General features: G+C 47.3%; 1 protein-coding gene across 1 annotated transcript; it reads left to right on the top strand.

The window, feature by feature from the left end:
- The first annotated feature begins 4,579 nt into the window (after positions 1 to 4,579).
- LOC120920383 (extracellular tyrosine-protein kinase PKDCC-like) lies at positions 4,580 to 27,107 on the top strand. Its single transcript, XM_040332433.1, has 7 exons — positions 4,580 to 5,126; positions 13,336 to 13,458; positions 17,711 to 17,982; positions 20,208 to 20,287; positions 20,383 to 20,484; positions 24,298 to 24,477; positions 26,542 to 27,107. The coding sequence occupies exons 1-7, from the start codon at positions 4,611 to 4,613 to the stop codon at positions 26,664 to 26,666; spliced, it is 1,398 nt and encodes a 465-aa protein (XP_040188367.1). The 5' UTR covers positions 4,580 to 4,610; the 3' UTR covers positions 26,667 to 27,107.

Genomic DNA, 27,107 nt, shown 5'->3' on the forward strand with positions numbered 1-27,107 from the left:
TGACCCTCTGTCTGGACAGTGCTGATTGGCCCTGTGCTGATCACATGCACCTTCTTAAGAAAAATCTCTCTAGCAATACACACCAAACTGAGCCTGTGCAGAGTGCCTCCAAGGCTCTATACTATCAGGAGATGGATTGGGGACTGTAAAAGAAGGGGAAGATCAGAGAAGACAGGACCAAACAGCCTTTTTACACAAGGCAGAGGATTAACCCCTTGGGTTCCACAGTGAGTATTAACAAACATGCTTTACTGCATATACAGACTGATTTTACTGTTGTGGGATTAGTAACACTTTAATCCGGCCATAAATGGATGGAATCTCGGCTGGTTCAGTAGGGACTGGCTGAGATTCGATCCATCTGTGGGCAGGTTGTTTGTGCTGATGTCGATCCATTGATCAACTTCAGTACAACCAGCCTGTCAGATTTATTATTTTCATGCAATCACTGATCAGCAGTGATCATTGTGTTCTGCCAGCAGGGAAGGCTCCCCCACCAGCAGGAAACAACAGCGCAGCGGGAGGGATTCCCCCATTAACACTGACTGTGAAGCAACGTCAAGCAATTTTATTTTCTGGTGGAAGGAATGAAGATTGCGTAGTCTGTGGGCTGCTTTAGCGTCTGACATTGCTTTGCTCCCCCATCAACTGCAGTTGACTACCAGTTTAAGACGGCACCCATTGACATGAATGTGTTTTGACTTGTCATGTGACTTTGTGTCACAGGTCACATGATAAGTCGCAGCAGTGTGAACTGGGGCTTATAAGGGGCCACGCAACAGGAGTTAAGGGCCCCCCCCCCCCAGGATCAGTGGGAAGGGCCCTAAGCCCAGAGCGAAAGGTCTCAGGCCTAAAAGGGAAGGACCTTGGGACCAGAGGAAAGGGCCCCCCCAGTGGTCAGGGGGGCCCCTTCATGGTTTCTTGCACCGGGGTCCTAAAGGTTCTAGTTGCACCTCCTGGGCTGAAGGCTTCTATTTCCATAAATGAATCCATAGACATGTATAAAAAAAAAAAAGAAGGGGGCAGATTCACAAAGATCTGCACCGGCGCAGCGTATCTGAGATACGCTACGCCGCCGTAACTTACCTGGCTTTGGTTTGAATCCAGAATAAATTTGCGCCGTAAGTTACGGCGGCGTAGTGTATCTCCCGCGACGTAAGGGCGCGGAATTCAAATGCGGCGAGTAGGGGGCGTGTTTCATTTAAATGAAGCGCGTCCCCGCGCCGAACGAACTGCGCATGCCCCGTCCGTCAAAACTCCCAGGGTGCATTGCTCCAAATGACGTCGCAAGGACGTCATTGTTTTCGGCGTGAACGTAAATGGCGTCCAGCCCCATTCACGGACGACTTAAGCAAACGAAGAAAATTTTTCTAAAATGATACGCGGGAACGACGGCAAAACTTAACATTGAGTACGCCACCAGATAGCAGCTTTAACTATACGCTGGAATAAGCCGAACGGAAACGACGTAAAAGAATGCGACGGCCGCTCGTACGTTCGTGGATCGTCGGAAATAGCTAATTTGCATACTCGACGCGGATTACGACGTGAACGCCACCCAGCGGCCGCCGGAAAATTGCATCTTAGATCTGACGGCGTACTAAGGCGTACGCCTGTCGGATCTAACACAGAGGCCGTCGTATCTGGTTTGGTGGATACCAAAACAAAGATACGACACGCAAAATTTGAAATTACGCCGCTGTATCAAGAGATACGCCGGCGTAATTTCTTTGAGGATCTGCCCCACTATATTTCTTTAAATTTGTAATGCCAATGACACATCAGCAGGTGGCGCTCTACATAGAGAACAAAGAACAGGATCAAGTCTTGTCTATTAGATTGTAAGCTCTTAGGAGCAGGGCCCTCCTAACCCTCTTCTAATGAATTATATTGTTGATGTTCTGTCTCCCTTTATATTGTAAAGCGATGCGCAAACTGTTGGCGCTATTTAAATCTTGTATAATAATAATATAATGATAATCTAAATTCTCAAGCTTTTTTAAGCAAACTCATTAAAAGATATAAGCTGTAATTTGTGTTACATATTAAAAAAAAAAAAGTTTTTCTTTTTTTTTGCGGCCTGTTTTTTATTATTTTTTTAATTTTTATTATTAACTATTTTAGTCCAAAAGAAAAATGTAATAAATGTGTTTCAAAAGCACAACACCAAGGGGTCTGTGTATAACATTTTCAATATGGGGATGTCATAAGCTTCCATACAGGCACCCCGAAAGTCTACCGTATTTTTTTGTAATGATGATTATCTCCTATGATCATCGGCTCCATCAAGTGGCCATAATGCAGATTTTTTTTTTCTTTTTTTGAAGGCATTTCAGGAAAATGCTGCATTATGGCCACTAGATGGAGCTTATCATGGGAGATAATCGTAATGACTAAAAATACATTGGCCCGGATTCACATACATCGGCGCATATTTATGCGGGCGTAGCGTATCTAATATACGCTACGCCGACGCAGCGCACAGATGCGAGCACTGGATTCGCAAAGCGCTCGCCCCCAAATCTACGCTGGGTTTCCTCTGCGTAAGCCGTTGTAGGTGGAAGTGGGTGTGAGCCATGCTAATGAGGCGTGACCCCATGTAATTTCCTAGATACGCCGATTCACAAACGTACGTGCGCCCGGCGTTCGTTTTTTACGTCGTTTGCGTTAAGGCTTTTTCGGCGTAACGTTGCTCCTGCTATTAGGAGGCGCAGCCAATGTTAAGTATGGACGTCGTTCCCGCTTCGAAATTTGAATTATTTACATCGTTTGCGTAAGTCGTTCGCGAATAGGGCTGGACGTCATTTACGTTCACGTCGAAACCAATACGTCGTTACGCCGTACTTGGAAGCAATGCACACTGGGATATGTACACGGACGGCGCATGCGCCGTTCGTAAATCACGTCAATCACGTCAGGTCATCACATATTACCATAAAACACGCCCCCTTCCCCATTTGAATTACGCACGCTTACGCCGGCCCCATTTACGCTACGCCGCCGCGACTTACGGAGCAAGTGTTTTGTGAATACTGCACTTGCTCCTGTAAGTTGTGGAGGCGTAGCGTAAATACACTACGCTGCGCCGCCGTAAATTATAGCGTAGCTACCTGAATCTAGCCCAGTAAGGCTAGGTTTCCACTATTGCGACCCCAAAGTCGTGCGATTTACAGTGCGATTTTCGATGCAATCTCATGCGAACCAGTGAGAACAAGTCACACCGATGTCGGGGGGGAAAAAAAGTGGTGCAAAAACCTTTTTTGGAGTGCCAGTGACTTGAGTCGCACCGATTAGAACAGGGACCATTGAAATGTATGGGTTGTGACTCGTCATGCGACTTCACATGTGTCAAGTTGCACAACAACTCGCAGTAGTGGAAACGGCGCCTAAGCCCCCGTTGACATTTGAGCGACGTGTCGTGCATTTTGACAGGTCAAGTCACCGTTCCAATCGGTGCGACGCTGACTTTGCGCCACCGTACCGATTTTGCAAAAGTAGGGCCAGATTCACGCAGAAGTGCGGCGGCGTAACGTATCGTAGATACGCTACACCATCGCAAGTGCCTGATTCACAAAGCACTTGCAATGAAAACCTACGCCGGCGGCCTCCGGCTTAAGCCCGCGTAATTCAAAGGGGCGTGTGCCATTTAAATTAGGCGCGCTCCCGCGCCGGACCTACTGCGCATGCTCCGTTCTGAAATTCCCGCCGTGCTTTGCGCGAACTGACGTCATTTTTTCGAACGGCGACGTGCGTAGCGTACTTCCGTATTTTCCCAGACGTCTTACGCAAACGCCGTGAATTTTTAAATTTCGACGCGGGAACGACGGCCATACTTTATACAGCACATACGTGTGCTGTGTAAAGTTAGGGCACCCAAAACGACGACTAACTTTACGACGGGAAACTAGACTAGCAGCGACGTAGCGAACGCGAAAAAACCGTCGTGGATCGCCGTAACTCCTAATTTGCATACCCGACGCTGGTTTACGACGCAAACTCCCCCCAGCGGCGGCCGCGGTACTTCATCCTAAGATCCGACAGTGTAAAACTATTACACCTGTCGGATCTTAGGGATATCTATGCGTAACTGGTTCTATGAATCAGCCGCATAGATACTCTGAGAGATACGACGGAGTATCTGAGATACTCCGTCGTATCTCTGCTGTGAATCTGGGCCGTAGTTCCTGCAATACTTTTGGCGATTTTTGGGTTGCGACTTCAATAGGCATCTGTGCATGAAGCCGCACTGATGTCTTTCAAGTGGCACCTGAAATGCGGCTTTGTGATTTCAGATGAAAAGCCGCGTTCAATGTGAATGAGAGCTAATATGAAGAAAGTTATCCTATTGGACATTCCTTTTAGAAATAAGCCCCTGGTGGTATTAGGAGTCCTTGTCATTGCATTGTCCACTGGGTGGCAGCAGAGAGCCAACTACTGTATATCAATAGCCTGAGCCCAGGTAAGGATTGCTGCCTCCTCCTCCCACACAGTGGGTGTCCCTGAGCCCATCAACCCTCCCCATTAGACAAACAGGGACAGGCATTCCTTTCCTAATTAACTCATTTACAGTAAAGGGACAGAGGTGAGAAGCTGGTCACAGCAGCAGCACAATGAAAGGACACATCATTTTCCTTGGTGCCGCTCTCCTATTTATTGGCATTTTTGTGAAACTTTCACCCCAAGGAAAAGGTTCCTATAATGACAAATACCTGTCCCTGCTGGGGTCCCCGCACAGCCCCGACCTGCGCAAGGAAATCGCCCAAAGGCACAGGGACCTGATGATCTTCCATAAAATGTTACTGGGTCGCCAAAGGACAGATCCCGAGGGTGAGCCGCTGAGGATTCTGGGAGCCGAGCCACCGCCACGCGAGACGCTAACGTGCCAAGACCTCTCCGATTTGTCGGCAATCGATTACATCGGGTCCGGCTTTACCAAACTGGTCCTGAGGGGGACTTTATTGAACGGCGAAGCTATTGCGATCAAGACGGTCCACGGCGAAGGGAACGACGTGAAAAACTGCGTGAAGGCGTACGGCGACCGCGTCGGCTGTCACCGGCTGGCTACGTACAAACTGCAGAAGGAGATCGCGCTGATGCAGATTCTGCGCCACCCCGGCGTCACCCAGGTACGGTGTCCTGATCAATATACTGGGGGGTAGAGAACAACGGGATTTTTTATTCCTTAGTTACTTCTTTTTGCTATTTATATTAGCGAGATTAACCACTGAACCGCCGGACCATATTGCTGGTCAAAGACCAGAGCACTTTTTGCGATTCGTCACTGCGTCGCTTTAACTGACAATTGTGCGGTCGTGCGACGTGGCTCCCAAACAAAATTGGCATCCTTTTTTTTTTTAGATACCTCACTCTTTAAAATTGCGCACATTCGCGGAATGGCGCCAAACATTTGTACTTAAAAATCTCCATAGGCGACGCTTTAACGTCCTTTTTTCCCCACAAAGAGAGCTTTCTTTTGGTGGTATTTGATCACCTCTGCGGTTTTTAGTTTTTGCGCTATAAACAAAAATAGAGCGACAATTTTGAAAAAAAATTATATTTTTTACTTTTTGCTATAATAAATATCCCCCAAAAATATATAAAAAAAACAATTTTTTTCCTCAGTTTAGGCCGACACGTATTCTTCGACATATTTTTCGTAAAAAAAAATTCGCAATAAGTGTTTATTAATTGGTTTGCGCAAAAGTTATAGCGTTTACAAAATAGGGGGTATTTTTATGGCATTTTTAGTAATATATATTTTTTTTTACTAGTAATGGTGGCGATCAGCGATTTTTTTTTTCGGTACTGCGACATTATGGCGGACACTTTTGACACATTTTTGGGACCATTGGCATTTTTATAGCGATCAGTGCTATAAAAATGCATTGGATTACTATAAGAATGCATTGGATTACTATAAAGATGCCACTGGCAGGAAAGGGGTTAACACTAGGGGGCAGGGAAGGGGTTAAGTATGTTCCCTGGGTGTGTTCTAACTGTAGGGGGGGTGGACTGACATGGGGAAATGACTGATCTTCTGTTCATACATTGTATGAACAGAAGATCAGCATTTCTCTTCCTGACAGGACCGGGAGCTGTGTGTCTGTAACGAGCGATCGCGTGTGCCTAGTTAAATACGGTTACAGTAAGGTGGTCCAGGGTGTTGTTACCCCAACTGGAAAATCCGGGTACATGGCTCATATATATACTCGTCTCCAGTGTCTCAAAATGTCACTCCGTCTTACTATGTCTGTCTCCATGTTCTCATTCATGTCTCTCCTCTCTCTTCAATTTATTTTTATACAGTATATAATATATAGTGCCTACATGTGGGCTGTACAAGGGAAGACTATAGAGGCCACAACACTACGAGGCAAAAGTGTCCCGCTCTTCTTTCCTTTATATTCTCGTTCTCTGCTCTTTTCTCTCTCTCTCTCTCTCTCTCTCTCTCATTCATTCATTCATTCATTCTCTCTCTCTCTCTCTCTCTCTCTCTTCTCTCATTCATTCTCTCTCTCTCTCTCTCTCCTCTCATTCATTCTCTCTCTCTCTCTCTCTCCCCCCCTACCCTTCTTTATTTTCTCCCCCTCGCTCTTCTATCCTCTCTCTGTCTCTATTATCTCTCTATTTTTTACTCTCTATTCTCTCATTTTTTTTCTATTTTCACGACCTCTCTCTCCTCTTTTCTTTTTTTTCCCCTCTCCGTCCCTCCTCTGTCTCAGGCCCCATACACACCATAGAATCCATCCGCAGATAAATCCCAGCAAATGGGTTTCAGCGGATAGATCCTATGGTGTGTACACGCCAACGGATATTTATCCGCGGATATATCTCCTCTGGGATGGATTTCAGCAGATGAATATTTGCTGACATGCACAACAAATCCATCTGCTGGAATCCATTCCAACGGATGGATCCGCTCGTCTGTACAGACTTACCGGATCCATCCGTCTAAAGGGATTCCCCGCACGCGTCGTAATGATTTGACGCATGCGTGGAATTCCTTATATGACAGCGTCGCGCCCGTCGCCGCGTCATAATAGCGGCGACGGCGCGACACGTCATCGGCAGAGGATTTCAGCGCGGATTTCAATGCGATGGTGTGTACACGCGTATCCGCGGATAAATCCTCTCGTGTGTATGGGGCCTCACTCTTCTATTGTCTCTTTCCTTTCTATTCTCTTCTCTCTCTCACCCCCTCTTTCTCTCTTCCCTGCCTTTCTTCTCTATTCTCTCTTGCCTCTCTCTCTCCTTCTCTCTCTCTCTCTCTCTCTCCTTCTCTCTCTCTCTCCTTCTCTCTCTCTCTCTCTCTCCTTCTCTCTCTCCTTCTCTCTCGTGCTCCTTCTCTCTCTCACCCCCCTCGTTCTCTCCCTCCCCTGCTCTCTCTCTCGCTCTCTCTCCCCCTCTTGCTCTCTCTCTTCTCCTTTCTCTCTCTCTCTCTCCTTCTCTCTCTCTCTCTCTCTCCTTCTCTCTCTCTCCTTCTCTCTCGTGCTCTTTCTCCCCCCACCTCCTTCTCTCTCTCACCCCCCTCGTTCTCTCCCTCCCCTGCTCTCTCTCTCGCTCTCTCTTCTCCTTTTTCTCTCTCTCTCTCTCTCTCTCCTTCTCTCTCTCTCTCTCTCTCTCTCCCACCTCCTCTCTCTCTCTCGTGCTCTTTCTCTCCCCACCTCCTTCTCTCTCTCTCTCTCTCTCTCTCTCTCACCCCCTCGCTCTCTCCCTCCCCTGCTCTCTCTCTCGCTCTCTCTTCTCCTTTTTCTCTCTCTCTCTCCTTCTCTCTCTCTCTCTCTCTCTCTCTCCCACCTCCTCTCTCTCTCTCGTGCTCTTTCTCTCCCAACCTCCTTCTCTCTCTCTCTCTCTCTCTCTCTCTCTCTCACCCCCTCGCTCTCTCCCTCCCCTGCTCTCTCTCTCTCTCGGGCTCTCTCTCCCCCTCTTGCTCTCTCTCCCTCTCCCCGCTCTCTCTCTTCTCCTTTCTCTCCTCTCTCTCGCTCTCTCCTCCCCTCTCCTCTCTGCCCTCTCTCATCCTTCTATTCTGTCTCTTCTCTCTCTCCTCTCTCACTCTCCCCCCGTTCTCGCTCTCTCCGCTCTCTCTCTCCCTCTCGCTCTTTCTCTCTCGCTATCTCCCCCTCTCGCTATCTCTCTCTCCCCCCTCTCCTTCTCTCGCTATCTCTCTCCCCAAACGCTCTCTCCCCCCCTCACTCTCTCTCTTCTCCCCTCGCTCTCTCCCCCTCCTCGCGCTCTCTCTTCCCCCTCTCTCTCTCCCCCCTCTCTCTCTCTCCCCCCTCGCTCTCTCCTCTCTCTCTCTCTCTCTCCCTCCCCTCGCTCTCTCCCCCCCCTCTCTCCCCCCTCGCTCTCTCCCCCTCTCTCTCTCTCTCTCCCTCTCTCTCCCCCTCTCTCTCTTGTGCGCTCTCCTTCCCCTCCCCCTCTAGCTATCTCTCTGACCCCCCTCTCGTTCTCTCTGTCCCCCCTCTCGTTCTCTCTGTCCCCCCTCTCGCTCTCTGTCCCCCCTCTCGCTCTCTCTTCCCCCTCTCTCTCTCCCCCCTCTCTCTCTCTCTCCTCTCTCTCTCTCTCTCTCTCCCTCCCCTCGCTCTCTCCCCCCCTCTCTCTCTCTTCCCCCTCTCTCTCCCCCCTCTCTCTCTCTCTCTCTCTCCCTCTCTCTCTCCCCCTCTCTCTCTTGTGCGCTCTCTGTCCCCTCCCCCTCTAGCTATCTCTCTGACCCCCCTCTCGTTCTCTCTGTCCCCCCTCTCGTTCTCTCTGTCCCCCCTCTCGCTCTCTGTCCCCCCTCTCGCTCTCTCTCTCCCCCTCTCTCGCTCTCTCTCTCCCTCTCTCGCTCTCTCTCCCCCCCTCTCTCTCTTCCTCTTCTCTGTTTTCTCGCCATCTCTTCTCATTTTTATCTCTTTTGTGACCATGCTTCCAAAAGTGCATTTGTGAGGTCAGGCACTGATGTCGAACGAGAAGGCCTGGCTCGCAGACTCCGCTCTAATTAATCTCTGTGTGCGTGCAAGGGAATGTGTCCCAATACTTTTGACACTATAGTGTATGTGAACGCTGAAGGGTCTTAGTGCGTTCCTTTGTTTTCAGAGGGCTCCATTGTGCTCAGAAGACGTCATCAAAGTGCCACAGTCCATAAAAGTGGTAAACATAACAAGGAGATCATTAGGAACTTTGTAGCCGGCCATCCCTGCAATAATACTGTCACTTTCCTCAGTGTCCTCCATTCATGAGAAAAGCACTTTTAATTGGACGGGAAGGTGTCGGATGACCTCAGGTTGCCCCATTTGACGTGATCACTGTCCCCCGAAGTGGGGGGTTGGGGCCCTTGTCTATGCCTGACCTCCGACCAGGTCACTTCCTTAGGTAAACGCAGAGGCCGGGCCTTTCACATGTGCGACAAAACCGCGGGGGAGGCCCGACGCCTCTAATTGATCAAATTCCAGACATTCAGGGCCAGATTCACAGAAAAAGTACGCCGGCGTATCTGCTGATACTCCGGCGTACTTTAAAATTTGCCGCGTCGTATCTTTAGTTTGAATCCTCAAACCAAGATACGACGGCTTCTGGCTTCGATCCGACAGGCGTACGGCTTCGTACGCCTTTGGATCGTAGGTGTAATACTTCGGCGCCCGCTGGGTGGAGTTCGCGTCGTTTTCCCGCGTCGGGTATGCTAATTAGCTGTTTACGGCCATCCACGAAGGTATGCGCGTTCGTTGCATTCTCTTACGTCGTCGCTAGTCGGCTTTTCCCGGCGTAAAGTTACGGCTGCTATTTCATGGCTTATATTTAGACCAGCCATGTTAAAGTATGGCCGTCGTTCCCGCGTCGAATTAAAAAAAAATTTTTTTTGCGTAAGTCGTCCCGGAATAGGAAAGGACGTAACGCACGTCGCCGTTCAAAAAATTATGTCGGTGCAACGTCATTACGCGCAAAGCACGGCGGGAAATTACAAAACGGAGCATGCGCAGTACGTTCGGCGCGGGAACGCGCCTAATTTAAATGATACACGCCCCATTTGAATTAGGCGGGCTTGCGCCGGACGGATTTACGCTACGCCGCCGCAAGTTTACAGGCAAGTGCTTTGTGAATCAAGCACTTGCCCGGAAAACTTGCGGCGGTGTAACGTAAATGACATACGTTACGCCGCCGCAAATGTACATGAATCTGGCCCATAGCATCTGTCAGCCTATCCAGATGTATGGCGGAAAAGTGACGCCTTTTTATGTCTTACTATTTCATGAAATTTAGACGTTTTTTGAACCTCTGTCCGGTTTTGATTGTTGCCTGAGATCTGGGCATGTGCAGAGCGGAAAAAAAAATTGTTATGTTCCAAATCTTTATTTACGGAGGCGCAGGGCACCGTTTTTGCCCTGCGCCCCCGCAAATTTTCTGCGCTACCCGCGATATTCACGGAGCAGTAGCTCCGTAAATTGCGTGGGCGCTCCGGCAAAATGCCCGGCGTAAGCGCGCGCAATTTAAATGATCCCGTAGGGGGCGGGAATCATTTAAATTAGGCGCGTTCCCGCGCCGATCGTAGAGCGCATGCTCCGTCGGGAAAATTTCCCGACGTGCATTGCGGCAAATGACGTCGCAAGGACGTCATTTGCTTCAAAGTGAACGTGAATGGCGTCCAGCGCCATTCACGATTCACTTACGCAAACTACGTAAAGTTCAAATTTCGCGACGCGGGAACGACGGGTATACGTAACATTGGCTGCCTTACGCGAAAACCGCCATACGCAAACGACGTAAACTGCGTACGCAGGGCTCGCGTAACGTTGTGAATCGGCGTTAGTATGCAATTTGCATACTATACGCTGACCACAACGGGAACGCCACCTAGCGGCCATCGCAAGAATGCAGCCTAAGATATGCGGGCATAAGAGCCTTATGCCACGCATATCTTAGGCTGCAGTCGGCGTAACGAGGTTCCTGAATCAGGAGCATTCGTTACGCCGGCGCAAGTAAGCAATTGCGCTGCGTAACTATGGTTACGCAGGCGCAATTGCTCTCTGAATCCGGGCCACTATTTTTGACGATTTCAGGTGTGACTTCAATAGACATCTGCGCATGAAGCCGCACTGATGTCAGCCACGTCGCAACTGAAATCGCACTGATGGTGGGATTTAAAGTGAACAATTTGAACCCCTTTGCGTCCGTGCTATAGCAGAATGACGGCTACAGCGCGGACCAACATTGCCGGGTGGCAGTCAATAGACGTCCTCCCCTTTGCATCCTCCCTGCGCACCCCCTGTGGGGCACTTGCGGCACTGTCTGTGATCACCTATACCGGGCCCCTTACCACGTGATCAGCTGTCAGCCAATGACAGCTGATCACGTGATGTAAACAGAAGATCGGTAATCAATTTTTTTTCCCTCCTCACGCAGAGAGCGCGAGGAGAAAAAAAAGCCAATCGCCGGCTTCTGTGAAAGGGACATCGGTCTCGAAGAGAAAGAGGTGCAGCTCAACTGTGCCCACCAGTGCCGCCTGCCAGTGCATATCAGTGCCACCTATCAATGCCCACCAGTGGTGCCAATCGGTGCCTCATCAGTGCCACCTAGCAGCACTGCTATGACTGCCGCCCATCAGTGCCACCTATCAATGCCCCATCAGTGCCACCTATCAGTGTCTCATCAGTGCCACCTGTCAGTGCACATCAGTGCTGCCTATCAGTGCCATGACTAAGCACTGATCGCAGTGCGAAACGCGTAGGCTGTTTTCCACCCTTTACTGTTACTTGTAGTGCATTTTCCATCCGCTGTTTTATAAAAAATAAAGACAACCTAAGGGTTTTTTGGAGGTGCGGCTGTCCATCCTTTTAGCCTCTACATTTTGCCTGTCAGTGCCCATCAGTGCCGCCTATCAGTGCCACTTATCAATTCCCCATCAGTGCCACCTATTGGTGCCACCTTTCAGTGTCACCTATCACTGTCCATCGGTGCCACCTATCAATGCCCTTCAGTGCCGCTTTATCAGTGCCCTTCAGAGCAGCCTATTAGTGCCCATCAGTGCAGCTTCATCAGCGTACATCAATGAAAAAGAAAAATTACCTGTTTGCAAAATGTTATAACAAAATATAACTGTTTTCCAGGATTTTTTTTTTAAAGTGGCATTTGTGATTCCAAGGTGCGAACTGGTCGAACTATAAGCGCGCCACAACGCGTGCTGCGCAAATACGCAACATGTTCTACTTTTCTTCAGTGCCCACCAATGCCGCTCATTCGAGTGAACTGAACTGATGAGGACAGAAGGCGTATTGCCTATCCGTTGGGTCTTGTGCCAAGTGTAGCCCAACCAGTCCTTCTATGGTCCAACCAATCCTTCTATGGTCCAACCATTTCTTCTATGGTCCTACCAATCCTTCTATGGTCCAACCATTTCTTCTATGGTCCAACCAGTCCTTCTATGGTCCAACCAGTCCTTCCATGGTCCAACCAGTCCTTCCATGGTCCAACAAATCCTTCTATGGTCCAATCAGTCGTTCTATGGTCCAACCAGTCCTTCTATGGTCCAACCAATCCTTCTATGGTCCAACCAATCCTTCTATGGTCCAATCAGTCGTTCTATGGTCCAACCAATCCCTCTATGGTCCAACCAGTCCTTCTATGGTCCAACCAGTCCTTCTAGGGTCCAACCAGTGCTTCTAGGGTCCAACCAGTCCTTCTATGGTCCAACCAGTCCTTCTATTGTTCAACCAGTCCTTCTATGGTCCAACCAATCCTTCTATGGTCCAACCAATCCTTCCATGGTCCAACCAATCCTTCTAGAGTCCAACCAGTCCTTCTATGGTCCAACCAATCCTTCTATGATCCAACCAGTCCTTCCATGATCCAACCAGTCCTTCTATGATCCAACCAGTCCTTCTAGGGTCCAACCAGTCCTTCCATGATCCAACCAGTCCTTCTATTGTCCAACCAGTCCTTCTAGGGTCCAACCAATCCTTCCATGATCCAACCAGTCCTTCTAGGGTCCAACCAATCCTTCCATGATCCAACCAGTCCTTCTATGGTCCAACCAGTCCTTCTATGGTCCAACCAATCCTTCTATGGTCCAACCAGTCTTTCTATGGTCCAACCAGTCCTTCTAGGGTCCAACCAGTCCTTCTATGATCCAACAAGTCCTTCTATGGTCCAACCAGTCCTTCTATTGTCCAACCAGTCCTTCTAGGGTCCAACCAATCCTTCTATGGTCCAACCAGTCCTTCTATGCTGTGTCGTGGTGTCCTGTAAAGAATTTGCCTGCACTGAATAACAATGGGACCCTCCTAATGTTTTTAATGATGATGAGTAGGACCCCCTATGTTCATTCCATGCTTTATCATGACAATTTCTCTTTTCTCTCGGCAGCTCCATGGACAGTGCTACGTGAATAGCGAACCCGCGGACCTGAGGGTCACCGCCATGCTGGATCTGGGGTCTCCCCTTGAGATGATTCAGCTCCTGCAGGCCCCCTGGGAGGAGAGATTTAAAGTAAGGACAAGCAAACAATGGTAATTGTTTCAGTGGCTCTCAGGGACCCCCCCACTGAGGTCGGGATTAACCCGTTCACAGCTGGGGGCGGGATGCAGCCTGTGGCTTTTGAAGGTTGGGCTTTGGCCTCCTGCTGTGATGTGGTTAATGAGTCCAGTTCTCAATGGACAGAAGGGATTAGAGAGCTGAGCAAACAGCGTGTGAGTGGCCAGAACACAATGGGGGGGGGTTCTCTGCTCAATCACTCAGGATGGATGGGGGGTCTGTGTCTCTGCTCAATCACTCAGGATGGATGGGGGGTCTGTGTTTACATAAATGACACTGAGAAAGGTCAGGGATCTGCCAGGGACTTGCCATGTCAGTGGATCAATCCGCTCATCTCAGCGCCCAACTCCAAGGCTCGGCTCGTTTACACTTCAACACACATTAAAGCACCTACCGCTTCAACGAAGCTTCGGGGGGGGGCTTTCGATAATGGTTCTGCGGTGCCTTTATGATGCTTTGGTGGGGCTTCGATGATGCTTCGGTTATACTTCTGCGATGCTTCAGTTGTACTTCAATGATGCTTCGGTGGGGCTTCAATGATGCTTCTGTGGTGCTTCAGCGGGGCTTTGATGATGCTTCGGTGGTACTTTGATGATGCTTCGGTGATGCTTCGATGATGCTTCAGTGGTGCTTCGATGATGCTTCAGTGGTGCTTTGATGATGCTTCAGTGGTGCTTCGATGATGCTTCAGTGGTGCTTTGATGATGCTTCAGTGGGGCTTTGAAGATTCTTCAGTGGTGCTTTGATTATCCTTTGATGGGGCTTCAATGATGCTTTGGTGGGGCTTCAATGTTGCTTTGGTGGGGCTTCAATGTTGCTTTGGTGGGGCTTCAATGTTGCTTTGGTGGGGCTTCAATGATGCTTCTGTGGTGCTTCTATGATACTTCGATGGTGCTTCAGCGGGGCTTTGATGATGCTTCGGTGGTACTTTGATGATGCTTCGGTGATGCTTCAGTGGTGCTTCGATGATGCTTCGATGGTGCTTCAGCGGGGCTTTGATGATGCTTCAGTGGTACTTTGATGCTTCGGTGGTACTTTGATTATGCTTCAATGATGCTTCAGTGGTGCTTCGATGATGCTTCAGTGGGGCTTTGAAGATTCTTCAGTGGTGCTTTTATTATCCTTTGGTGGGGCTTCAATGATACTTCAGTGATGCTTCGGTGATGCTTCAGTTGTGCTTTGATGATGCCTCAGTGATGCTTTGATTATGCTTCGGTGGTGCTTTGATGCTTTGGTGGGGCTTCAAATATGCTTCGGTGGTGCTTCGATAATGCTTAGGTGGTGCTTCGATGATGCTTCGGTGGTGCTTCGATGATGCTTCAGTGGTGCTTCGATAATGCTTAGGTGGTGCTTCGATAATGCTTCAGTGGTGCTTTGATGATGCCTTGGTGATTCTTCAGTGGTGCTTCGATAATGCTTTAGTGGTGCTTTGATGATGCTTCAGTGGTGCTTTGGTGATGCTTTGGTGATGCTTCAGTGGTGCTTCGATAATGCTTCAGTGGTGCTTTGATGATGCTTCGGTGGGGCTTTGATGATGCTTCGGTGGTGCTTTAATGATGCTTCGGTGGGGCTTTGATGATGCTTCGGTGGGGCTTTGGTGGTGCTTTAATGATGCTTTGTGGGTGCTTTTTTTTGACACATGAAGCTTGGCAGTAGCCCTGTGTGTGTGTTGATATCTTATACCTGCAATACCTCCTAAACCAAGCGAAGCTAAAGCTGATATAAAGCCTCTCAAAAGCTTCAGGTGTTTTAAAGTGGAGGTTCACCCGGAAATAACATTTTTTAACATTAGATTGAGGCTCATTTTGTGAAGGGGAGTCAGGTGTTTTTTTTTAATCGAAGCAGTACTTACCGTTTTAGAGAGCGATCTTCTCCGCCGCTTCCGGGTATGGGCTGCGGGACTGGGCATTCCTATTTGATTGACAGTCTTCCGACGGTCGCATACATCGCGTCAGAGCCGCTGTATAGAGCCGCACCGACGTTCGGCTACTTTCGGAAAATCGTGACGCGATGTATGCGACCGTCGGAAGCCTGTCAATCAAATAGGAACGCCCAGTCCCGCAGCCCATACCCGGAAGCGGCGGAGAAGATCGCTCTCTAAAACGGTAAGAACAGCTCATATTTTAAAACAACTAGCCGATTCGCCTTGACAAAATGAGCATCCATCTAAGGGTAAAAAATTTTTTATGGGTGAACTCCCGCTTTAAGCGAGCTTTGCCATAGACTTCTATGGAGGCTTTAAAGCACCACATGGGGTATCATTTTTGAAGCGAAGCAAAAGCACTATGAACAGGGCAGCTCCCCATTTTATTTAGTGGCAGGAGCTCTGCCTGGCATTCAGAGAGCCTTGTTTAGAAGCGAGTGTAAAGGCGCCCTCAGTGCCGCGTGTCGGGGGTGCTATTCATTTAGCACGGCACCCCAATACACATCCGCAGGAGGCGGCATCGCAAAACGCCAAAGCGCAAAAAGAAAAAAAAAATGCCAGAGTTGGGCTTCAAATAACAAAATTTTTTAAATATTGCAAATTTCCAGTCTTTAGATGTGATGGCTGCATTTGTTTTCTTTTCTGCTTTCTGCTCATCAATTGCCACTACTGTGCCCATGAATTTCTGCCAGTGTGCCCATCAATTGCCACTACTGTGCCCATCAATTGCTGCCAGTGTGCCCATCAATTGCCACTACTGTGCCCATCAATTGCTGCCAGTGTGCCCATCAATTGCCACTACTGTGCCCATCAATTGCTGCCAGTGTGCCCATCAATTGCCACTACTGTGCCCATCAATTGCCACTACTGTGCCCATCAATTGCTGCCAGTGTGCCCATCAATTGCTGCCAGTGTGCCCATCAATTGCCATTACTGTATTCATCAATTGCTGCCAGTGTGCCCATCAATTGCCACTACTGTACCCATCAATTGCTGCCAGTGTGCCCATCAATTGCCACTACTGTGCCCATCAATTGCTGCCAGTGTGCCCATCAATTGCCACTACTGTGCCCATCAATTGCTGCCAGTGTGCCCATCAATTGCCACTACTGTGCCCATCAATTGCCACTACTGTGCCCATCAATTGCTGCCAGTGTGCCCATCAATTGCTGCCAGTGTGCCCATCAATTGCCATTACTGTATTCATCAATTGCTGCCAGTGTGCCCATCAATTGCCACTACTGTACCCATCAATTGCTGCCAGTGTGCCCATCAATTGCCACTACTGTGCCCATCAATTGCTGTCAGTGTGCTCATCAATTGCCACTACTGTGCCCATCAATTGCCGCTACTGTGCCCATCAATTGCCATTACTGTGCCCATCAATTGCTGCCAATGTGCCCATCAATTGCTGCCAGTGTGCTCATCAATTGCCACTACTGTGCCCATCAATTGCCGCTACTGTGCCCATCAATTGCTGCCAGTGTACCCATCAATTGCCACTACTGTAGCCATTAAAGGCTGCCAGTGTGCATCCCCCGCTCGCCCGGCACTTACCTGTCTCGGTGGGGCAGCGGGTCACGGCGGCGATGTCCTGCACGCTCCTCAATGTCTTCTCCTGTCCTCTGCTACGATTGGACGCCTAATAGGTGTCTAATCACAGCGCCTGTCGTTTCAGCCAATCAGGTGACAGATAGCAGACCCGGGCATCTGATTGCCTGAGAGGCGGTTCAGTGTTAGGAAAGCGAAAAATCATTCGCTTTCCTAACACAACGCTGAGTGAACTGCGTGTGCCCAGCATGGCATCTAATCAGGTGCTTCTAAAAAATACCTGCCTCTGTAATTCAGGTGCCCGGCGCCCGAAAAGGGGCCGGACACCTGAATAGGGGGTGGCAGCGGCGACCGTAGATAGATTAACGCAATGCATGAATCTATCTATGGTGAGAGAGAGGTGACATTAGAGAGGAGGCGGCGCCCGTGCGCCCTTTATGAACGCACCACCACCGGTTGAGTATCATGGGGAATGTAATTCCAAAACACCCGGGGTGCCAAGGTTCGCCATCACTGCCCTAAGATGTGTAAAAGAATTGTAGAGATTTACCTGCATGCTGGCAATCATCAGTCCCTGCAGAGATGAAGCACGGCGGCACAAATGGCATAAATCCTAACGCGTTTATTCAGCTGCGCCAGTAATGTGGATTGGCGTCGCGCTCAGCTAGTTATGTGTTCTTGTGTACGCCAACGTTTATTGTATATAGTAATTCATTCTGTATCTGCCCTCAGGTCTGCCTAGAACTGGTGCGGTTATTACATTACCTGGCGCACTCGCCCTTGGGTTCCGTTGCCCTCCTGGATTTCCAGCCGCGGCAGTTCATCCTGGTGGAAGGAAATCTGAAGCTGACGGATTTGGATGACGCCACCAATGAGGAGATCTCGTGTAGGCAGGATGCGGATTGCGCCCTCACCTTTCCTGCCAGGAGTTTCGCCGTCGCATGCTCTACGGGAGGGACCTGCATGGGAGCCAATGAGAAGAGAAATCTCTACAATGCTTACAGGTAATAGACGCCAATGGTGACTCGTGAAATCTGGTTTCTGTCTGTGATATACTTAACCGCTTAAGACCCGGACCTTCAGGCAGCTAAAGGACCTGTCCAGTTTTTGCGATTCGGCACTGCGTCGCTTTAACTGACAATTGCGCGGTCGTGCGACGTGGCACCCAAACAAAATTGGCGTCCTTTTTTTCCCACAAATAGAGCTTTCTTTCGGTGGTATTTGATCACCTCTGCGGTTTTTATTTTTTGCGATATAAACAAAAATAGAGCGACAATTTTGAAAACAATGCAATATTTTTTACTTTTTTCTATAATAAATATCCCCCAAAATATATAAAAAAAAATGTTTTTTCCTCAGTTTAGGCCGATACGTATTCTTCTACCTATTTTTGTTAAAAAAAATCGCAAAAAGCGTTTATCGATTGGTTTGCGCAAAATTTATAGCGTTTACAAAATAGGGGATAGTTTTGTTGCATTTTTATTATTATTATTTTTCTTTTACTACTAATGGCGGCGATCAGCGATTTTTTTCGTGACTGCGACATTATGGTGGACACTTTTTGGGACCATTGTAATTTTCACAGCAAAAAATGCATTAAAAATGCATTGTTTATTGTGAAAATTACAATTGCAGTTTGGGAGTTAACCACAAGGGGGCGCTGAAGGGGTTAAGTGTGACCTCATTTGTGTTTCTAACTGTAGGGGGGTGTGACTGTAGGTGTGATGTCATTGATTGTGTTTCCATATAAAAGGGATCACACGATCGATGATGCCACCACAGTGAAGAACGGGGAAGCTGTGTTTACACACGGCTCTCTCCGTTCTTCAGCTCCGGGGACCGATCGCAGGACTCCAGGGATGGAGGTTCGGACCGGGTCGCGGGCGCGCGCCCACGACCCACGGCTGGGCACTTAAAGAGGACGTACCTGTACGTACATGTGCCCAGCTGTGCCATTCTGCCGATGTATAGCTGCAGGAGGCGGTACTTAAGTGGTTACAAAGGAATGTCCTCCTATAGGCTATATGTACAGGCTATACACTGACGCGTTTAGGCTAAGAAGCCTCAATCAAAGCTTTGAAGGCTTCTTAACTGAAACGCATCAGCGTATAGCATGTCCTAAACGGCGCCTGTTTAGGAGATCTTTTCGGTACATATAGGTAAGGTCCAGTGCGTTTTTGATGCATTTCAGTGCATTTTTGATGTGTTTTACTGCGTTCCGGTACAAGAAAAATGCAGCATGTTTTCCTGCCAGTAAACACTTTATACAGCCCTTTTGCTGTTTTTTATCTGGTAAAAAAGCCTAGGCTTATGACATCATGCACATCTCTCTCTCTCACTCTTGTGAGAGTTTGCCAGGAAGGGAGGGGGATGAGTCATAAGCGGACAAATGAGAGCTGCAGAGCTGGAGGTGTGTCTGTGTAAATCCAGGAAGTGAACAGGCAGCCGCTTCAGCTGCTCACAGTTCAAATGGATGCAGATAGACTCAGTGGCCCGGATTCAGATAGAAGTTACGCTGGCGTATCTATTGATACGCCGCGTAACTTCTAGGAAGCTCCATCGTATCTTTTTTCTGTATTCAGAAAACAAGATACGTCGGAATTTTGCTAAGATCCGACTTGCGTAAGCCTCTTACGCCGTCGTATCTTAGTTGCATATTTACGCTGGCCGCTAGATGGCGCTTCCGTATATTTACGCAAGGAATATGCAAATTAGGTAGATACGCCGATTCAGAAACGTACGTCCGCCCGGCGCATTTTTTTACGTCGTTTACGTTAGGCTTTTTCCGGCGTAAAGTTACCCCTACTATATGAGGCGTATCTTATGTTAAGTATGGACGTCCTTCCCGCGTTGAATTTTGAAAATTTTACGTCGATTGCGTAAGTCGTTCGTGAATAGGGCTGTACGTAAGTTACGTTCACGTCTAAAGCATTGACAATTTGCGGCGTAATTTCGAGCATGCGCACTGGGATTCTTAAAAGCATAAAAAATACAAAACACAAATTGCTGCAAAATCACTCGTGCAAAAACGCAAAATGCACAGCAAAGCACACTGCGCAAATGGATCAAAAGCAAAGTGGAAGTTCTTTTGTATAACATTCGTCATCGAATGTACTGAGGACCTTTGAAAATCTTCTAGCGTGTGGCCATGTTTACTGAAGATATTTTGTACTTTCCTTTTGAATTTAAAGTTCCAGGATTTTTATGTAGACCAGTTTTGTCTTTCCAGATTTTTCTTTACTTACCTCTTGCCCCACGCCTCACCTCCTGCCCTTCGACCTCTCCTCCAGGACATCATGAATGCAACAGGTACTTTGAGCAGACAAAAACAGTTGTTTCCAGACCATATAAGTGCCTGTTTTCCCGCTGACAGACCCTCCATAAAACGTCTGCTCTGATTGCAGGTGATTTACGCTTCGGGATTCATGAAACCCTGAAGGCCTTTGAAGATGTCCTGAGCTATTACAAGTCAGGAATGAACCAGAGCTGGACCCAAGATCTGAGAGGTCAGTCCCATTAGTGTCCATCTCCACCTTTTTTGAAGTTATAAAGTCACTTTCAAAAGATGACATCGGCGAAAATTATACAACATTTTTACGAAATTGCTACAAAATTGTTATGAAATTGTTAAAAAATTGCTATGAAATTGTTAAAAAATTGCTACGAAATTGTTACGAAAATTTTTCAAAAATTCGACGAAATTGTTACAAAAATTGCTATTTTTTTTTTACAAAATTATAAACAATTGTTCAAAAATTGCTACAGAATTGCTACGAAATTGTTAAAAAAATTGCTACGAAATTGTTACGTAAATTTTACAAAAATTGCTACAAAGGGCCAGATTCAGGAATAATTACGGCGGCGTAACGTATCCCCTTTACGTTACGCCGCCGCAAGTTTTCGGCGTAAGTGCCTGATTCACAAAGCACTTGCCTGTAAACTTGCGGCGGCGTAACGTAAATCTGTCCGGCGCAAGCCCGCCTAATTCAAATGGGGCGTGTGTCATTTAAATTAGGCGCGCTCCCGCGCCGAACGTTCTGCGCATGCTCCATGTGAAAATTTCCCGCCGTGCTTTGCGCGAAATTACGGCGCCCCGACGTGTTTTTTGAACGGCGACGTGCGTAACGTACTTTCGTATTCCCGGACGTCTTACGCCCAAATTTTTTTTTTAAATTCGACGCGGGAACGACGCCCATACTTTAACATGGATGGTGTCATTTTACACCATCTAAATAGCACTCTTAACTTTACGACGCGAAAAAACGACTAGCGACGACGTAAGAGATTGCGACGAACGCGTGTATCTTCGTGGATCGCCGTAATCAGCTAATTTGCATACCCGCCGCTGGAAAACAACGCAAACTCCACCCAGCGGCCGCCGGAAAATTACACCTAAGATCCGAAGGCGTACGAAGCCGTCCGCCTGTCGGATCTTAGCCAAAAGCCGTTGTATCTTTGTTTGTGAATTACAAATAAAGATACGACGCGGCAAATTTGAACTTTGGAGCAATTTTTGTAACAATTTAGTAGCAATTCTGTAGCAATTTTTGTAACAATTGTGTAGCAATTTTTTTAACAATTTTGTAGAAATTCTTGAACAATTGTGTATAATTTTGTAACAATTTTGTAGCAATTTTTGTAAAATTTACATAACAATTTGGTAGCAATGTTTTAACAATTTCGTAGCAGATTCACAGAATTTTTTTTAACAATTTCGTAGCAATTCTTGAACAATTGTGTATAATTTTGTAACAATTTCGTAGCAGATTCACAGAAAAAGTACGCCGGAGTATCTGCTGATACTCCGGCGTACTTTTTCTGTGAATCTGGCCCAAAATTGTTACAAAATTATACACAATTGTTCAAGAATTGCTACGAAATTGTTAAAAAATTGCTACACAATTGTTACAAAAATTGCTACTAAATTGTTACAAAAATTCTACGAAATTGTTACAAAAATTGCTAAAAAATTGTTACAAAATTATAAACAATTGTTCAAAAATTGCTACAGGATTGCTACGAAACTGTTAAAACATTGCTACGAAATTATTACGTAAATTTTACAAAAATTGCTACAAAATTGTTACAAAATTATACACAATTGTTCAAGAATTTCTACGAAATTGTTAAAAAAATTGCTACACAATTGTTACAAAAATTGCTACAGAATTGCTACTAAATTGTTACAAAAATTGTTCCAAAGTTGTTACAAAATTACACACAATTCTTCCAAAATTGCTACAGAATTGCTACGAAATTATTACAAAAACTCATGAAACAAAACTGAATTTGCTAACACAAATTCCCAGACCGCCAATTCCTCGCTGCTGAATAGATTTGCTGCATTTCTGAAGCTTTGGCTAGACTGGCCCAAGCACTTGCCCCATTCCAGTCTTCTCTCCTTCCCTTTGTTCACCATCTGGATTTCCCACTCCTGAATGGGAAATCCAGGCGTCTGTAAAATTTGCAAGCCAGAGCTCCAGGCTGATATAAAATACGCAAATACACAAATACACAAATCATTGATGCATTATTCAATGTATTTTTTTTGTTGTTGTTATGCAAGCATTTTAAGTACCATTTTTTGACCTGGTATCAGCTTACTGTAGTCCCTGTATAACAGAGCTCAGACTGGGAGGAGCCAATCAGTTGTGTTCCAGTATAAGGAACATGCTGACAGGAGGAAAGAGCAGGGTAAAAAGAGATGAGCGCATCAGTCTGCTGCACTTCTCCCTTCATTAACCACTTGCCTACAGGGCACTTTTACACTTTTCCTGCCCAGGCCAATTTTCAGCTTTCAGCACTGTTGCACTTTGAATGACAATTGCGCGGTCATGCAACACTGTACTCACTTTTTTTCCCCACAAAAATAGAGCTTTCTTTTGGTGGTATTTAATCACCTCTGGGGGTTTTATTTTGTTGCTAAATAAACAAATAAAACTGAATATTTAAAAAAAATAAAAACATTATTCATAATTTGGCAAACAGGTAATTTTTCTTATTGGGCAGCACTGATGAGGCGGCATTGATGGGTGGCACTGATGGACACTTATTGGCAGCACTGGTGGGCACTGAATGACAGCACTGGTGGGCACTGAATGACAGCACTGGTGGGCAGGGCTGTCTTAATGAGAGGGCACACCGGGGCGCTGCCCAGGGGCCCCAGCTGCATGGGGGCCCTGCACTTTCCCCAAAGCAGCTGGTCGTTGAGCCCACCCTGCCCTGAAATTGGGGGCCCCATGATGGCACTGAGAGTGATAGATGCCAAGGGGAGGCAGTCTGCCTCCTACCTTCTTAATGTCTCTTTACCTGCACTGTCATCATTGTATGGGCCCCAGAGCATTACTTTGCCCAGGGGCCCATGATGCTATTAAGACGGCCCTGCTGGTGGTGGGCACTGAATGACAGCACTGGTGGGCACTGATTGACAGCACTGGTGGGCACTGTTGGAACTGCATTGATAATCATCACACTTACAGTATAATAGATATACAAATCCTTTGACAGGTTAAAAAAAAGCTCCCTAATGTGTATTCAGCATTAAGCATTCAGTGCTTCCTTAATAGAAGAGCCTCCCATAAAAAAGTACAGCAGCATTGTATTGTATTGTATTGTATATGTCTATCGGCATTCAGAGTTTTCTCGTAGCCCCCACCTCTGCAAAATACCTGTTGATTCTGCCAGCAAATTCAACCTTCCAGTGATGGGGTGGCAACGATACTGCACTGCTCTGGATTCAGAGCAGAGTTGCCCCTCTCATGTAGGCTGGGTCTGTAATGTGATGAGAGGTTGGAGAGGGGAGTGGCTATCACTACTGTCAAAACTGATAGCTTGTCAATCAGCACCTGGCCACACCTAGCCCCCACCCCCTACTTTCTGGATGGACAGCACTGCCTCTGCTGCTAAAGCCCGCCCACTGTGATCTGCAGTGTCTGGGAAGGGGAGTGTGTGAGACACAAATGGAGGAGGATTTGGCTCAGTCAGGGAATACTATGAATATCACATAGTAACTGGATATGGAATTAGTTTTAGACTGTCCTACAGGAGACTTTAGTTGTACTTTATATGTAATCATTCATTTGATCAGCGTTTTAGCAGATAGATGCTGTACCAAACTTTTGTGTAGGCCGCATGCGTTCAGGGGTGTATGCCCAGGGAACAAAATTCCCGCATTCAGGGCATACATCCCGGAGCACAATAGGTCCTAAACGCACGTTTAGCTTTGTTGAATGTTCTACATTTGCTTTCTGTAGCCGGAAATTCCATTGATTTGATTATTATGTGTTGTGTGATCTAAGCTCAGTGGTTTGCTATTCCAGAATACTCGGCGCAGAAAGGATTTCGTATCAACGAGACGACCAACGATTTCCGCTGCTGGCCGTCTTATAACCACCAGGGATGCCTGCTGTCTATGCACAGCGCCACCGAGGCGGCACAATTCTGCAGCAGTCACCCCCGCTGCTGGAACTTCATGATCGGCCAACAGAGGACATGGACGGGTGAGTGTCCTATATCATCCTATTGTAGGGAAAATGGAACGGTTTTGGGTCACTTGTATTTTAGAGATTCAAATTTATAGTTTGTATGCTTTTTAACCACTTCAATACCGGGTGCTTACACCCCTTCCTGCCCAGGACTATTTCAGCTTTCAGCGCTGTCACACTTTGAATGACAATTGCGCGGTCATGCAACGCTGTAAACTAAATTTTTTAATTTTGTTCCCACAAATAGAGCTTTCTTTTGGTGGTATTTGATCACCTCTGCAGATTTTATTTTTTGCTAAACAAACTAAAAAAAAAAAAAAACATTTTTTGAATTTTTTTTAAGTTTCTGTCATAAAATTTTGTTTTCCCCCTTCACTGACGAGCACTGATGAGGCGGCACTGATGGGCACTGATGCAGTGGAACTGATGGGCACTGATGAGGAGGCACTGATATGTAGAATTGATGGGCACTGATATGCAACACTGATGGGCACTGACAGGCGGCAGTGATGGGCGCTGATGGGCAGCAGTGATGGGCACTGACGGGCGGCAGTGTTGGGCACTGACGGGCGGCAGTGATGGGCACTGACGGGCAGCAGTGATTGGCACTGAAAGGCGGTACTGATTGGCACTGACAGGTGGTACTGATGGGCAGCACTGATGATGAGGTACTGACAGGTGTTACTGCTGGGCAGTGATTGGCACTGTGGTAGGCAGGGATTGGCACTGTGGTGGGCACTTTCAGATTTTATTATTGGGGCACTGGTTTGCAGGTGATTGGTACATTTGGGTGGGGCTGTGCTGATTATCAGCACAGCCCCCCCTCTGACATGGAGAGCCGCCGAACTGAGAAATGCCGTTTACTGGTTCACGCTATGATCAGCTGTGATTGGTCACAGCTAATCACGTGGTAAGAAGCCTCTGACAGGGGCTTCTTATCACGATCGGAGATGTGGGGTGTCAAAAAGCCGACTAGAGACGACGTTAGAAAATGCAACGGCTGCGCGTACGTTCGTAGATTGTCGTAAATCGCTAATTTGCATACCCGACGCGGAAAACGACGCGAACTTCACGCGGCGGGCGCCGAAGTATAGCATCTAAGATCCGAAGGCGTACAAACCCGTACGCCTGTCGGATCGAACCCAGATGCCGTTGTATCTTGGTTTGAGGATTCAAACTAAAGATACGATGCGGAAAATTTGAAAGTACGCCGGCGTATCAGTAGATACGCCGGCGTACTTGCTCTGTGGATCTGCCCCATAGTATTTATTTTTGTTCCTTTTTTTAATTTATTTTTTATTTTTTTGCTTTTTTTTTTTACCTTAAAGGAGTTCTCTGACCTAAAAGTTTTAACCCCTGCTGTGCCCGGGCTGTAAAAAAATAGAAAATAAACTGTCACTTACCTGCCTACGATCCCCCGTTGCTCCGATATCGCCGTCCCGTTCTCCGGTCCCGGTCTCTTCCGCTTCCTGTGTGTCGGTGACTCATAGTGCGCTCAGCCTATCAGTGGCCGCGACGGGACATTGCTGCGGCCGCTGATAGGCTGAGCGCACTATGAGTCACCGACACACAGGAAGCGGAAGGGGCCCGGGACCGGAGAACGGGACGGCGATATCGGAACAACGGGGGATCGTAGGCAGGTAAGTGACAGTTTATTTTCTATTTTTTTACAGCCCGGGCACAGCGGGGGTTAAAACTTTTAGGTCAGAGAACTCCTTTAAGATTTAAAATTTTTGTTGCTTTTTTTTTATTTTTAAGCTTTTTTTAAAGCTTTTTTTTTTTTTGAGGAATGCTTTAAATCCGTTACATGTGCCTCTTGTCCTCATCCACAGGGTCATTCAAGCTTGAGAAAGAACGTGGAAGTCGATATGCACTCTGTAAAGCACCGATAGCCATCTCAGAGAGACGGCAAAATTTGTTTTGTTTTTTTTGTGGGGAAATTTTGGCCTCGGGGACATTCTCTGTCCATTTCGAAAATTCCATCGCCAGCGCCGGACCAAGCTGTCCGTTTTCAATTATGTAAAGTGGACCTGTCATTTGTAACTTCTAATAGTCTTCCCCTCTGTTGTGTTTCCACAGGTCGCTATCTTGTGTCCTTTACTAGCGGCGGAGCGCGGCTTATCCCAGAGGAGAACTCATTTGTCTACGTCAAGCAGTCAAGTGACAACGGAAGTCACGATGTACAAAATATACAGAAAGGCTGAAGAATTGCTTGCTACCCATCGCAGCGCTAAAATGCGTAAAGGCGTCCGATCAGCATCAAAAACATTATGAATTGCACAAAAGTATGTAATGCAAGTTACATAGGATGCAGGTTCCTCATCTCATGGCCAGAGTCCATAGGCGTCTGGGGCCCAACCTGCAACTCAGGGGCCACATGTGGCCATTTGGAACTTTCTGAATGCCTGTTGGGACCCCTGCAGACACTAATGTGTGTTTCACAATTGCCCTGTGAAAGCCGTGATTACCAGTAGTCTCTTGTAATGTGCTACCTGTCTATGTCTTCTGAATCAAGTCCCCGGTCACCAGTATCTCCTATACCATGTTCACAGTCTTACCATTTTCTCCAGCATATCCGCAGTCTCTGATCATCTCCTGTATCATGTCCGCAGTCTCTGGCCATCTGTTGTATCATGTCTGCAGTC

Source organism: Rana temporaria, chromosome 13 (genome assembly GCF_905171775.1).
Source record: "Rana temporaria chromosome 13, aRanTem1.1, whole genome shotgun sequence".
In the NCBI taxonomy this organism is placed as follows: domain Eukaryota; kingdom Metazoa; phylum Chordata; class Amphibia; order Anura; family Ranidae; genus Rana; species Rana temporaria.